This window comes from Lissotriton helveticus, chromosome 5_1, assembly GCF_964261635.1.
Source record: "Lissotriton helveticus chromosome 5_1, aLisHel1.1, whole genome shotgun sequence".
NCBI lineage: Eukaryota > Metazoa > Chordata > Amphibia > Caudata > Salamandridae > Lissotriton > Lissotriton helveticus.
In genome coordinates, this window is record NC_136065.1 from 1,158,605,546 (window position 1) to 1,158,620,604 (window position 15,059).

Here is a 15,059-nt window from a genome sequence, read left to right on the forward strand (position 1 = left end):
GAGGACCGCATCATCCGCATAAAGCAGGACGGGAAGGCCCCTGCTCCCTACAAAAGGGAAATCCACCCCAGTTTCGGTCAAAGTCTTGTCCAGCTCATTAATATACAAGTTGAATAGAAAAGGGGCTAAAATACACCCTTGCCTTACTCCCCGGTCAACAGTGAAATCCCTTGATACTCCGAGGTCCCTGGAGAATCTGATGTTCGCCCTAGTGTCCCTGTGCAGATCCCTCAGGAAGTTAACCAGAGTGACATCCACCCCAATGGCGCCCATGGACTGCCACAATTTCCCCCGATTGACACAGTCAATTGCGAAGGAAAGGTCCATGAACGCCATGTAGATGACACTCTTGCAGGCGACGGTATACTTCCCGAGGATCATGTACAGGTTAAGGCATTGTGCCAGAGTAGAATGCCCCGGGCGAAACCCGTTTTGGATATCAGAGATGACCCTGTTTTCTTTTGCCCGGGATGACAATCTATTCAACACTATTCCACCCACGACCTTAACCACAGACTCAATAAGGGAGATAGGTCTGTAACAACTAGTGCTGTTACGATCTCCCTTCTTGAAAACTGGGACGATCGTGGAGGTACCCCATGGTTTCTGGACACCCTTCCACCACCGCTGCATTAAGCACGGCCGTGAGGCCCGGAGTCCAGAGGGACTGATTTGATTTAAAGAGGTCTGGTGGCCTGGGGCCTTGTTACTGGTCAGGTCTGAGATACCTTTCTCAACCTCACGCAACGTGAACGGGAGCAGGATTTCTTCACTTCCTCCCAGCTGGGGGCGTAACTCGGACATGGTGCTCTTAAATATGGATCTGAAATGTTGTACACAATCATCTTCTGAGATGTTAGTGCCAATAACGTCCGCCCCTTCCCTCTCAAATAGGGGTCTGTTGATTAGTCCCCAGAATTTCAAACTGTTACCTAGTGTGCTGGGATCTAAGAGCTCTTTCCAAATGGCGTCCTTTATTTCAGTTTTCCGTGTTGCCATGGCCCTTTTGTAATTAAGACGGAGAAGCCTAATACGGGATTGGTATCTAGGGCTGGACTTCAGGCCCGCCTTTAGCTCTCTTGCAGCTTTCGAGCACAGACGGTCAAACCACTTGGGGTCTCTGGCAGGCGGTCTTTGTGCAGGAATAGACATCAAGGTTCCCACTTTGGTGACGATTCCCTCAAAGGCCTTAAGTACATTCCCAGGAGAAGAATCAGGAGACATACAATGATGCCAGTTCAACAGCATCACCACTTCTTGGACTACAAATTCTGCGAACATACTTATTCTTCGTCAAAATTAACTATCGGCATAGTCTCATCACTTTTTGCCCTGAAGAAGTCCTCTGGACGAAACGCGTTGGCTACGCTTTTTGTATGAAGAAAAAGAATAAACTAATTTTTTTAAGCCCTACTGAACGGATTCTTCAAATCTTTATTTGATTATTATTGTTTGCTGTGGGGAGTGCTGAACCATTGTGCTTTGTTACATAACATGCTGTGTTTATAACCTGACAGGACATAATTTTGGTGTTAAGAGGACAGTTTAACATGTTTAACTGTGATATTTGTTATAATGTACAATGGACAACTGCAACAAATGAAAAGTAATTATTGGGTGTTTGATAATCAATGATAAATAAAGTTAAAAAAAAGAAAGACTGAAGCCTCTCCGCCAGCCTTAGCCCGAAAGAAATCGACACCCACTATTCACTATCCACCACAAAATATGTTTTGCACTGTAAATGTGCACTTTTCAATTGCAAACACTGCTTTGCACCACATTTCAAGAAGGATCATTGTAAACACCCCTATCTGTAGTGTCATTTGAGTTTCTAATAACAGAACCATTGTGGCTCCTGATGGACTCCTTAAAACTGTGACGTAAGCATTAGAGTGTGGTGAAGTAAATGCAGATTTGGAATGTTGAGTTCGTAGTCATTGACGAGCACCCGGGCTGGGTAGGATATTACAATATCTACCAAGATAGCCAGACTAGGCTTGGCATTGAAAAACAACACCAACTTCAAACAGGTGCAAACAAGGGAAAATATATTCATCCCACCAAAACAACAAAATATTGCATGTGTGCTGCAGTGTACAGCACACATCCAATGTGTGGGACCCTTCACAGTTTGTCCGCAAATAGCAATTTGTAATAGAAAAGTATGCTTTCAGTAAAAATTCTGTCATAGCTAGGGCCCATTCACCTCTGCACCATGCTACAGGTCTATACTTGGCACGACAGGCTTCTTTGAGCACCATCCGTAGAGTATTTTCATGTTGTGCTAGGATAGTAGGTGTATATAAGCAATACACATGACTAAATATACAGTTGTAAATTATATCATGCATTGTGTACACTTGCTTAAGTCCAAATTGTTTGAGAACAATAATATCACTCATGAAAGAGGGCATGCATAGGTGTAAACTATGCTTGTCCAAGGGTACATCTGGTTACAAAACTTCTTGAAATTTCAGGGGCAAGGGGATTGTAAGTGCTACAACAAAGGTTAAACAAAAACCTGACGAAGAGCAACATCCACTAGAAAATGAAAGACTGCTTAAAAATGTTCTTATCACATTTTTCCGTACCATGATCAATGTACACTCTCAGGAAGTGCTAAGTGAAATACAAGGATACAGCAACTTAAACAGCCGTATTGGAAGGATATTTTTTATATTTTTCTTTCCTTTACTGTAAATATATTTACACCCATCTTCCATCATTCACAATGTGTTTTTGTATTTACTTATGACTACTACCCCTTCTGGGTACCGGCCACAAACCAGGTCTCTCCAGACATCTATGTCATGGGTTTTTCTTAAAATCTGACTCCAGGTGCTTGCAGCCAGCCGCGAGGGCTCGACGACTGGTGTTTCTTGTCCTTCCTATTTTCCTTTTCACTTGAGGAAGGGGCAGGTGAGGGCTTGCCTGATGGTGTTTGATCGCACTTTGTGCAGGGTGAGACCTATCCATCCCCAGCATCTTTTCATGATTTAATCATGAGCTGGGAGTTGGAAATCTCCTGCCATAGATCATTTTTGTTCATGGTGTTTGGCCAGTAGTTTGGAGGATTTTCCTCAGACAGGTGTTGATGAAGGTCTGGACATTGTTGCTGGTGGTCCTCCAAGATTCTGCTCCATACCGAAGGACCAATTTTACGTTGGTGTTAAAAATCCTGATCTTGGTTTGCAGGGTTACGTCCTTGGAACCCCACATCTTTAGCTGAATGAAGGCAGCCCTTGCTTTGCCAATTCTTGCCTTTATGTTGGCGCCTGTGCCAACCTGCTTGTTTTTGACACTGCCCAGGTAGGTGAAGGCCTCAACCTCTTCCAGTAGACGGCCTGCAAGAGTGATTGCAGTTGTGATGGCTGTGTTAGCCTTTACCATGGCTGGACTGGCTGTACCGGGCATCAAGTGTTTCCCCGGGAGGCTGGAAGAGTGGGGGCTGGTTTTGTTACTGGGGGATGTTTTTGTAGCAGTGCATCAATTTTGAAAGCACCCGTTGCAGAGTTCTTGTATATCCAGTGGTTTTCAAACAACAATAAAAGTGACAAGGTAACTCTGGTGATTAGTGTACCTGCTGGAGAGAGATCATAGTTTTGTCTAGTGGCAGTTTTTGACTCATCTAAGGTAGCGGAGAGGGTTAAAATGCCTCATGCAAAGGAAGTGTACCATGCAGATCACAGAACAGCATAAGTGTGTTACTGCTTTTGTCACAGAGACCCTTTTGTTATTGTGCAGTACATATGTTGCATTCATAGTCAAGGACAGTGAGCTACGAAGTGTCATGAAAGAGTTGAGTGCAAACTGCATGGTACAGGTCAGAAAGTTATGTTTTTTTCTGAGTCATTCATTATCCTATTGTTGTTAGAAATGGGTTTGTTTGGGTATTTATTTAGTTTATTTTGATAGTTTTTAATATAGCAAACATGACCCTTGTAGGTATCAGAGCGCTATACAGATTCATAAAAACATTAATATGAAATTCAGTAACAACCGAATATCATAGTTCAATCATTAATAACATAATGGCATGGTTCAGACCACTGCAAGTACCAGGCAGTGTTGAGAAGCAGGGAATTAAAGACGGTACTGTTAGGAAGAGCATACTAGGTAACCAGAGATAAGTAGTCATGTGAGCGACTGAGGAAACTGGAATATTTGGAACTAGGGTAGAAATTTGCTCACAAGGAGTTCTTTGACTTCTTTCTTGTAGTATATGATTGAGGGATTAGTTCTGATTTCTGGAGGTAATGAGTTCCAGATTCTTGGAGCAGTCCCAGAGAAAGCATGGTTGTAGGTTGTCTTCTTGTGGAATCTCTGTAGTTTCAGAAAAAAGGTGTTGGAGTTTCTGGAGGATCTGGAATCGCCAGAGAGTTTGAGCTTGTGAACGAGATAACTAGGGGTATTTTGGTGGGGGGGCTTTATGTTATGTTATGTTATGCATTTTGTAAAGCGCATGCCTGTCCCAGCAAAGAGATGTCCCAGCGATGAAGAGCAGGGAAAGAAAAAAGAGAGATGAATAGGTTACTGGAACAGCTATGTCTTTACTGCCTTTCTGAACATCAAAAGATTAGAAGTTCTAATAGCCGGAGGTAGCGAGTTCCATAAGGTAGGAGCCAACACTTTGAAGGAACGGCCTCCAATTCTGGCTCTACTGAAACCCAGCACATGCATCAAATTAAGGTCCGCATAGCACGGGAAGGAACATAGTGGTAACCCAAACTTTTAAGGATTGCCCGGGCCAGAGCCCGTCAGAACTTTATGAATAACACAAAGTGCTTCAAACCTGACTCTTTGCTCCACGGAAAGCCAGTGGAGTTGACACAGTACCCCTGACTCTGGACTGTAATTAGGTAATGCAAATTGAATGTGTCCTGCCGCATTCATAGTACGTTGAAGCCAATTTATCACAGACTTATTAGCCCCTAACAAGAGGCTGTTGCAATAGTCTAACCTAGACATTGTGGCTTGAACAACTAGCTGGCGCGTACAGGGGTAAAATAGTCCCAAAATAGGTTTGGGTCCGTGCAGAATACCAAAACAAGTCCCTGCCACAGACTTAGCATGTTCCTCAAATGAGAGGTCTGTATCCAGCCTTATACCAAGATTTTTCACAACGGTTTTGGGCAAGGGGGAATTGCTCATTGTAGGCAGCCCCCAGTTGTTGGCCCACCGGTGTGCATCTCTGCCAAGTAGGAGAATCTCCGTTTTGGATGAATTTAGTTGGAGGCAATTTGCCTCCGTCCACCCAGCTATAGCTGCCAGATCCTCCTGAAATTTGGTCATGTCTTGACAGGAGTCTTTGGAACAGGACAATATTAGTTGCGTATCGTCTTACAAGGATACCAACTGTATGTTACGTGTTTTCGCCAACAAGGCCAGCGGACGAACATAAATGTTAAAAAAGATTGGGCTCAAGGACGACCCCTGTGGGACTCCATAGTGCGCAAGGTGCATCAGAGAATGAAATGGAGGCGCAATAACCTGAAATGACCTGTCACCCAAAAAGGAAGAGAGCCAATCAAGGGCGCTGCCTCCGATACCAATCTCACGCAGCCAAAGAAGCAAGATACTGTGTGAAACCGTGTCAAAGGCTGTGATGAGATCAAGCAGGAGGAGTGCAGTCAAGTTGCCCTCATCCATAGAGGCTCTTAGTTCTTCCGTTACAGCTAATAAAGTTGATTCCGTGCTATGTTTGGGACGGAACCCATTCTGGGAGGAATTTAGAATACAATTAGACTCTAAATACTGCATCAGTATGGTGTTCACATAAGAATCTGTAATTTTGGAGAAAATGGCAGGAGCAAAATCGGACGGTAGTTCTCAGGCCTGAAAGCATCAAGTGAGGGCTTCTTCAAGAGAGGGATACCGTTTGCATGCTTCCAGGTTTTAAGAACCTTGGCATTGGATAGGCATCATGCAGGTAATTTTTTGCTGTAGTGTGTGGAAGTAGGCTGAGGAGAATGCATTGATCTGGCGTTTCAAGGTGAGTTTGCTTTCCAGGATAATGCAGAGGTTGCGGGTGTCATCTGTCGGTGTGAGTGTGGGTCTGAGTTCTGCAGGTCACCAGGCGTCGTCCCCCAGGGAGGTGTTGTTCCGTAAGATCAGCAATTTTGTCCGATTTCTTTCTTCCAGTTTGCGACACTTGTCATGGTGTTGTGGAAGTTGCTTTTAGTGGAATAGGGGTCTTCCGTGAGCGAGAGGATAAGTTAGGTGTTATCTGCGTCAGATATGACGTTGAGTCTGTGGGTGCTGACGACGTCGGCCCAGGGTGTCGTGTAGATGTTGAACCGGGTGGGGCTGAGGGATAGCCTTGAGGGAAGCCGCAGATTATGCTTTTGGGTTCCCAGGTGAAGGGTGGTAGGCTAATTCTCTGGGCGTGTCCTGTAGGGAAGGATACGATCCAATTGAGGGCATCTCCCTGGATCCTGATGTAGTGGAGTCTTTTGATGAGAGGTTGGTAGGATATGGTGTTGATCACAGCTGAGAGGTCGAGGAGGATCAGGGGTGCTGTTTCACCTCGGTCAAGGAGGGTTCTGATGTTATCAGTGGTAGCAATCAGGTCGGTTTTGTGCTGTGGTTGGCGTGGAAACCTCATTGGGATGTGTCCAGAAGGTCGTTTCTTACTAGGTGTTTGGTGATCTGGCGGTTAACAATTGTGTTACGTTCTGAATCCTGAGTTTGTGCTTTTCAAGACCAAGAACTCTTAACAATTAGCTACTAGTATGGATGACATGAATCCTACACCATGTAGTCCACTTTGTCTTATGTAAAATTTTCTATGCACTGATTTACACACGTATGATTCATTGTCTCTGTATTTGTGTCTGATGTAAAGTGATTCTACACTCTACACTGTATGAGAGGAAATATAAAACAAATGAAATATAGGTTAGAGAAGGGCTATGGGGGGATACGGGGCAGTGATAGAGGGTAATATTCAGGGACTCATTGAAGAGCCCCAGCAAAGATTGTTGTATCCAGGTGCACTATACGTTCATCATTTGCTATGCTTTAAAAGCTAATCCAATTGAATATATAATGAAATATTGTTGTAGAATGCATTATTTTTGCACAAATTTTCTTAGGGGGAGAACACCCCCAAACCCTTCTTGCAGTGATCAGGTTCACTCGCTGCACGCACTATGCACTGTACTGGGGCTGGTCTGACAAACTTTTACAGGGATGCTTTGGGTTCCCAGTCTGGCCCTTGCCTTCAGGATCTTGGTTTCTCCCCTGTGGATGTTGAAACCAAGTTGTGCTGATGTGGCTGCCACTGTGTCAGTCTTCTCTGCCACAGACCTATGAATATGGGAGAGTAAGGCCATGTTGTATGCAAAGTCCAGGTCGTCGAGTTGCATCCAAGGTGTCCACCAGATCCAATTTCTTTTTCTTGCTGTGGATGTCTTCATGTTCCAGTCTATGGCCAACAAGAAGAGAAAAGGCGAGAGCAAACAACCCTGGTGGACTCCTGTCCCGACTTTGGAGGCTTCCGTGGTGTGTTCTCCATGGGCCATCATGCAGGTCATTCCCTCGTACGACTTCTTAATGATTCTTATGAGTTTATCTGGTGCACCGTAGTGTCAAAGGAGTATCCAAAGGGTCTCTGTATCCATGTGATCAAATGCCTTCTCATAGTCGATAAAGTTGACATAGATGGAGGTGTTCCATTCCATCGGCTGCTCAATGATGATGGGCAGTGTTGCAATCTAGTCTGTGCAGGATCTATCTTTGTGGAAGCCAGCTTGCTGGTCTCGTAACAGAGCATTTACTTGTTCCTTCATTCTGTTCAGGATGACTCTGTTGAACACTTGCCTGAGGTTGGCAGAAGATTTATACCTCTGCAGTTAGCGCAGTTATTAAGGTTACCTTTCTTGGTGATCTTGATAAGATATCCCTCATTCCATTCTGATGGTATCTTTTCCTGTTCCCAGATCCTTCCACACATGGGGTAAAGCATCTCTACTGATGTTTCATTGTCTGCCTTAAACGCCTCTGCATGAATGTTGTCAGGTCCTGCTGCTTTCCTATTTCTCAGATGTTTGATGGCTTGCAGTATTTCTCCCTTGGTTGGTCTGCTGCAGTCGATTGACAAGGCCTTGACAGTTAGCTGTATGCCTGCGGTGACTGTAGCTGGGGCTGGTTTATCAGTTCTTCAAAGTGCTCCACCCTTCTTTGTTGTTGGCCTTCGTTACCCATGATTGTCTTCCCAGCTTTATCTTTAACAGGTCTTTCTGGCTTGCGGTATCTGACAGAGAGTTTCCTTGTTATGTCCTAGAGTGCCTTGAAGTTTACATGGCTAGTTGTTTCCTGGGCGTCTGTGGCCAAGACCATTGATGAATCTTTGCTTGTCAGGGCCGGACTGGGAACCAAAACCGGCCCTTGCAAAGTGCTCAGCCGGCCCCCCTCCCCCCGTGGGGGTTGTGGGTGCCGCCGAGCTCTTTGCCGGGGCCGGTTTTTGGCCTATTTTGTTACAGGGCCAACGGCCCTGTAACAAAAACGGCCCCCAGTGGCCCCAAATCGCCCCCCCACCCGTGCAGTGCACCGGGGGATTGCGCAGTGCCCGCTACGGCCAGTCCGGGCCTGTTGCTTGTCTACTCTTAAGCTTCTCTTTGCTTTCTTTTTGGGGTTTGGTGCATTTGCCTTGAGCTCCCAGTTTTTCTGCTCTTGTTCAGCTGGTATTGACTGCAGCTTTATTTTCCTTTCTTGCTTGGATTTTGCAGAGAGGCTTGATGGAGATCTATTCTTTTTGCTGGTGTTTCTTGGGACTCAGTAACTCCTGACAGGTCGATATCACTGTTTATTTGATTGTTTGCCACCTGCTTTCTATGAGGTCTCTGTCGTCCTCTAGTTCTAGTGCAATACTTTAAACTTGTTACTGAGGTTGACTGAGTATTCACTCTGTTTCTGGCGCTTCTTTGAGAAGGGTGGTGTTATATTACTGGCATTGATTTGTCGGTTCCATCCATGCTTTCATCAGCTTCAGTTTTAGCTTGGCCATGACAAGGGGATGGTCTGATGCCACATCCGCCCCTCTCATCACTCTCACATCCTACAGAGCCCTCTGGAACTTCTTGGCAATACAGACATTGTTGATCTGATTCTCTGTTGAATGGCCTGGTGACACCTACATTGCCTTGTGTATTCTTTTTTGTGGGATGACACTACGGCCTATCACCAGACTGTTCAGGGCACAGAGATCTGCAGGCCTTTCACCATTCTAGTTCATGTCACCAAGGCCATGGTTGCCCATGGCTTCTTCGTACCCAGTGTTGTCACTTCTAATCTTGGTATTGAGGTCCCCCATCAGTGTGGTGATGTCTCTCTCAAGGCATTGCTCCAGGATGGACTGCAGTCTGTTGTAAATCTGTTCTTTTTCTTCTCCTCTGCTGTAATTTGTAGGTGCATAGCACTGGATAATATTCATGTTGATCCCCTTTTCATTTGGGCAGAAGGTCGCTGCAATGATTCTAGGACTGTGGACGTCCCATCCAATCAGAGTTTTGTTGGCTGCTGATGTTAATCAGTGCTAGTCCCTGAGTATGTGGGGTGTTCTCTTCCTCGTGTCCAGAATACAGCAGCATTTCTCCTGGAGCCAGTCTTCTCTGTCCAGCCTTAGTCCATCTGGTCTCGCTGATGCCAAACTGAACAAGACGTTGTTTTTTCATTTCACTTGCCACTTGGGCTGTCTTGCCTGTCTCGTACATGGTCCTTACATTCCGTGTCCCAATTGTAATGGTCTTGGTCAAAAGCAGGTGCATCAGCTTAGTGGGTTCCAGGGATTTTTGGCTTTCACCACAAGGCATCATAGCTCTCGTTAAAGGAGATTACTCTCTCCCCAAGGGTGCAATGTCTTAAGGTCTCTTGATTGACGTTTCTTTAGCTAGGACTTTTTTTTACATGGTGGATTAGCTAGCCCCTCGATAACCGACCTCATTTCACTGCTGGGCTTGGGATCGGTCATGGCGGAATTTGTTTTTATACTACAATGCAATACATCACACTTGAGGCTGCACTGACAGATGGCCCAATCAGGTGTCAGATGTGCACACAAGTGATGAAAGTACATTGCTAAACGTATTTTAATACCCATATAGTTAGCTATGTGGGTTTTCATGTAATTTCCATGGAAGTTTTCCATCCTCTCCTTCCATCCTCACTGGGGACACCTTGTACACTGCACACCTAGAAAAAAGCTCTATAACAGAAGTATGTTTGTGATCCCAGGATCCTTGAAGTATGTGTAGATGTCTTGTGAATCAGTCCTATGTCCCCATGAGATGCCTTTGAGCCTTTTCACAAGTGAACTCTTTCCACACAGATACAGAGCGGAGCACAGACGCCTTTCAAGAAGAGAGTTCTGCAGTTTGCCGTAGCCCGAAAGTTTGCCGAGGTTAAGCAAGGTGTTATCCGAAATGACAGCATCTGGGACAAATACATCTTCAAGAAAGTCCAGGTATGGGCACTCCATAATCCATTTATATTGTTTGTTAAATGGACTGTGCACGTAGACATTTTCATGCCTTTACTTATAGAGTTTGCTTTGAGCATTGATTGCAAAATGGTGTATTTATCTCCACTCTTCTGATGCCCTTTTGATGTTTATTACAGGATACCATGGGAGGGCGGGTGCGAATCATGGTCACTGGTGCAGCGCCCATCTCCCCCACTGTGCTGACGTTCCTGAGGGCAGCTTTAGGGTGTCAAGTAAGTGCAATCAACTGAGCAGACCAATCTATCCGGGTCCAGTGCTTACCGAAAGAAGACACTGCTTGTACTAATACTGTCATAATTATAACAACTAATTGAATTTGAGCTGGTGGGTGCAGGTGGGGCGGAAGACTGAAAAACAGTCTCAAAGAAGGAAAGCAGGAACCTGCTAGAGTGAGATAAAGAGGCAGGGAGTGTCTGGTGGTGTATTACAGAGGCATGAGATGGAATCAAGACTATGCAGTCTTTGCAATCGACACGCTGACATTCATCAGCACCAGTCACAAGCTTCTTCGCAAAACTTTGGCCACCTGCAGGTGTTCTTTTACGAACTAGGCACTATACAAAGCTCCAAGACTACTATAGTATCTGTCTTTCACAAGTCTACTCCCCAACATCCAAGCAACTGGATAATTGTGTCGACAATGATCATGACAGAGAGGAGTGAGTGATCAAGTGAGCCTTAGAGTAGGTAAAAAACTAAGTCGAATGAAAATGGAGAACAAATGAAGTTTTGAAGTAGTTTTCCTAATTCGGATGCAAGAGCTGGAACAATAGATATTGATGAGGAATAGATTTTGTTGAGCTATCCTAATTATTATTATACAATTTGGCAAAAAAATGGTTGCTAAGCAGACTGTAGACCATTCTTGATATAACTCAAAATCAACTCAAATAACATATAATCACAAAAAGATCAGGAAAGAGTTGTGAAGTAGATTGTATTCCGTCCAGGGTGGAGGTTTGAAAAAGGGATAAACACACAGTTTTCCTATAAGAATTCACATGTTTTTCTGCTGTGGGCAATAAATGTTGCTGGGCACTTCCTGTTAGCAACCCCACCTACTTCCAGAACCTCTGTTATGTTCTTTATCAATCCCTTTTCTTCGTTCTATTTTTATCTGATTTACACCAAAATTGCTGCTTCTGTGGAACTTTCATGACTAACGCTGTTAGCATAAGGACCGGATAACATTTATTGTGCCAGACAGTGTTGGTTGTGCCAACCAGCTGCCTTATGGTCAGTGCTTAATTTGAGCCAGTGTTTTCCAGTGCTCAACACCATCATTTACTTGACAGCACCAGCACTTATCACAGTCTGCCACATGATGGAGCTGTCTGTCTAATTTGGAAATGAGCACAAGTGCATTTGTTAATTATTTCAATACACAAAAAAAAGACTAATACATGCCGCCCAAGTCATTCTTATAGCTTTGGGGGCATGGAATAGTCTGAATTTTCATACTTGAAAGAGTGTAATTGTCAGTAGGTGTGTCGAACCTGTGATTGGCAATGCTGGGAGGAGCAATGGGTGGTGCATGCTGCAGTGGACTCCTGACGAGAGCCCTCACACTTATTGTTTTACAAATTAAGCACTGCTTATTATTAACTTGAGATGTTTTTGCTTTTAAATCCCCCATTGCCGAGTTTCCCTCCTCATTGCTTGCCGCCTTGACTATCTTTTCCAACCCCTGATGCCATTGATTAATGTTGCCTATTCATCATGTTCAATAAATATTGTCTACATTATAGATTTTATCCTCTGTTGCAAAACCCCATCAAACATGTTCACCATGTCAACACCCTTGAAGCCAGGTGTGCACCTAATAACCAGATGTAAATAAATAAATACACCTCCTACCTTTTCCCTCCTTGCCTCACCTTGCCCTCCTGCGTCCAATACATCACTTATGCTTTCCGTCCTGCTGTATAACAAGATGTTGCTTCTTTCCATCACTCCTCTCTGCTCTCTTCATGCACACTTTCTGCATTCCCAGAATTCCTGCAACATAAGCATCGTCATCTATACTTTCATCTCGTTACAATTCCCCTAATCCCCTTCTACCCCCTTTTCTCTACTTTGACAATCCCTTTCTCTTTCCTAACATCACTTGCCATCCTTCCCCTGTGCTTCCCACCATTATCCGTCTCCTTGCTCCCATCCTTCTCATCCCTGCACGGCCTGCCTTTGTCCTCTCCCTTGACACCTTCCGCGTAAATTCCACTCTTTCTGCCTCCTCCCTTGTTCCGGTCTATTCCTACCAGCTGCCGTTCTTAACTGCTGCTTCTTTTTATTTGTATTTTTTATTTTATTTAATGCGATTTTATATAGCGCAAACATTTATTGCGCAGGACATGAGTTACATAAGAGATACAAACAGAAAAAATTGCAAATGTACAAGTTGTAAAGTTACTCAAGGAAGAGATACAAACAGAAAAAAATGCAAATGTACAAGTTGTAAAGTCACTCAAGGAAGAGATACAAACAGAAAAAAATGCAAATGTACAAGTTACTCTAGTATTGGAACTTTCATAGATTCCCATAGCTTGTATCATTCCCCGTCGTCGGAATGGGAGCCTCGGTAATTAAATATATATATATATATACCTAGGTAGATAAACCAAAAGAGGTACAAAAGAGGAAAAATTAGGCCTAGGCCTCATACTATTTTGTAACCTATAGGTGTCCTTTTGTAAAAAAGACCCAAATGTAGAGCACCAACCAATCAGAACAGCCTCACCCTGTGGAACCTTCCTGAGAAAGCTCAGAGCCTCAGATTTTCTACCGCACGTTGGTGATAGGGAGTCTCCATAGAGCTCTGCTCTAGTTTCTTTTGAGGTACTGTTTTCTACTAATTCTTTACAGGATTTCTTGATACATTTAGATAATGGCTGACAAGGAGAAGAAGAGCCTGTTCAGGCCTTGTGCCACATGTTCTAAAAAATGACTTTTTACTGAGGATAAGCACAAGGATTGTATATACTGCTTATACCCAGATCATAAGGTGGCAGACTGTAAGATCTGCAGAACCGCCAAGATGGCTGCTTAAGCTCCCGGCTCCGTTGACCTCCGCCGGCAGCTCACATATCCTGTCATTTATCCTTTACCTACGCCGGACTCCCGTGTGTATGAAGCTCGCCTGATACCGGTGGTGCAATCCCGGACTCCCTAACATACTGGGTGGCGGAGTTACGTCGTGTTCCATTTTCGGCCTACTCCAGGGCTGAAGCCGGGACCTCGATTTCTAGCCCATCCGGGCTGGAATTGATCAACAGCGGCTGTGGAACCAGTGTTTCATCCGGTCTTCCGTACTCGGATCTTTTTCTGCATCTCCGATCTGCAATCCAGTTACCAGCTGGCACTGAGGACTCGGTCTCGTGACACAGGGTGTGCATCGTGCGCCGCGGTCGGGGGCCGCTCGCCCGGAGACCCTGCTGGGGACGGCGGTGTTGAAGGGGGGGCCCCCGCGGTTGGCGAAGGTGTCGTGATCACCAGCTGAGGGGGCGCCTGCTGTTGCCATCGGCTTCGTGTGTGCCTGGAGCCTCGGAAGTGAGTCTGGGGCTCGAGTCCTGCTTCGTCTCTTTGGAGGGGGGAGATGGAGAGGACAGATGGCGCACCATCGTTGAGGTCCGTGATGGCCGCCATTGGGGCGCTCCACTCCCAATTCACAGTCACGTATGACCGAATGTCAGAAACGCTGGGAAATATCTGCTTGCGACCGGACGATGATGCTGCGACACACGATCAGCATTCTGTGGTTCCAGTGGAAGATTTGGCCTACTGTTCTGAGGTTCCCGCGCGGCAGCCTGACTCAGCTTACGTCGATGATTTTGGCCTTGTGAATGTTGCACCTAAGATCGTAGTTAGCTTTCCCGGTATGACTCCTGATCGGCGAAACATCGTTGCCGAAGGTTTTGATCGCCAAGAACAGCTCTTTGGTGACCGTCGGAGAGGTCTGCTTATCTCCTTCATCTTTCCCCGTTGGTCCTGTGGATGCCGCCATCTTGTATCCTGTCTTCGGTCCGATTCAGCTGCTTCGAACTGCTATGGACGTTTCGATTACCACATAAATACTGTGGCTTGGGTGGCATGGGTTTTCATAAAGAATCGCACTGGTCAGGGCTGACTTCATCTTGTATCCTGCCCTAGATCCGATGCCACTGCTTTGTATTATCTGGGACGCTTCGCTTCCTGCGAGATTGCTGGCTTTGGCGACGTAGATTATCGTGAAGAACCGAACTGTCATGGTTGTCTTTGACTTTTGGGGTTAGCTACGCTTTGTGATCTATGCCAGGATTGTACCGTGTATCCACTGGGAGTCGGGTGGTTTTGGTTGAGGTCCTCCCCGTATTGGTGCTTAATACTTGCTTTTAATAAAGGACAATATGTTTTGGGGAGGTCGCTAATGGTGGGGGGTATAGGTGGCCGGGAGTATGTTTGTTCTTCTCCTCCTCCGCTTTCTTTATTTCCCTTCTTTGGGGTGTTCCGGGGCGACAGGCACGCTGTTAGTGGGGTAGGCCGTAGCCATTACAGGTGTGCAGGGTGGCGGGTGTTGGGG

The 15,059-nt window shown here is 45.3% G+C and overlaps 1 protein-coding gene across 4 annotated transcripts in view; it reads left to right on the forward strand.

Annotated features, from left to right (window-relative positions):
• The window catches only part of ACSL5 (acyl-CoA synthetase long chain family member 5), a 248,611-nt gene that overhangs the window by 196,518 nt on the left and 37,034 nt on the right, over positions 1-15,059 (forward strand). For all 4 annotated transcript variants that reach the window (XM_078643777.1, XM_078643778.1, XM_078643779.1 and 1 more), the window contains 2 exons: positions 10,331-10,465; positions 10,621-10,716. In XM_078643777.1, coding sequence (XP_078499903.1) covers positions 10,331-10,465; positions 10,621-10,716 — 231 coding nt within the window. The remainder of the gene's footprint in view (positions 1-10,330; positions 10,466-10,620; positions 10,717-15,059) is intronic.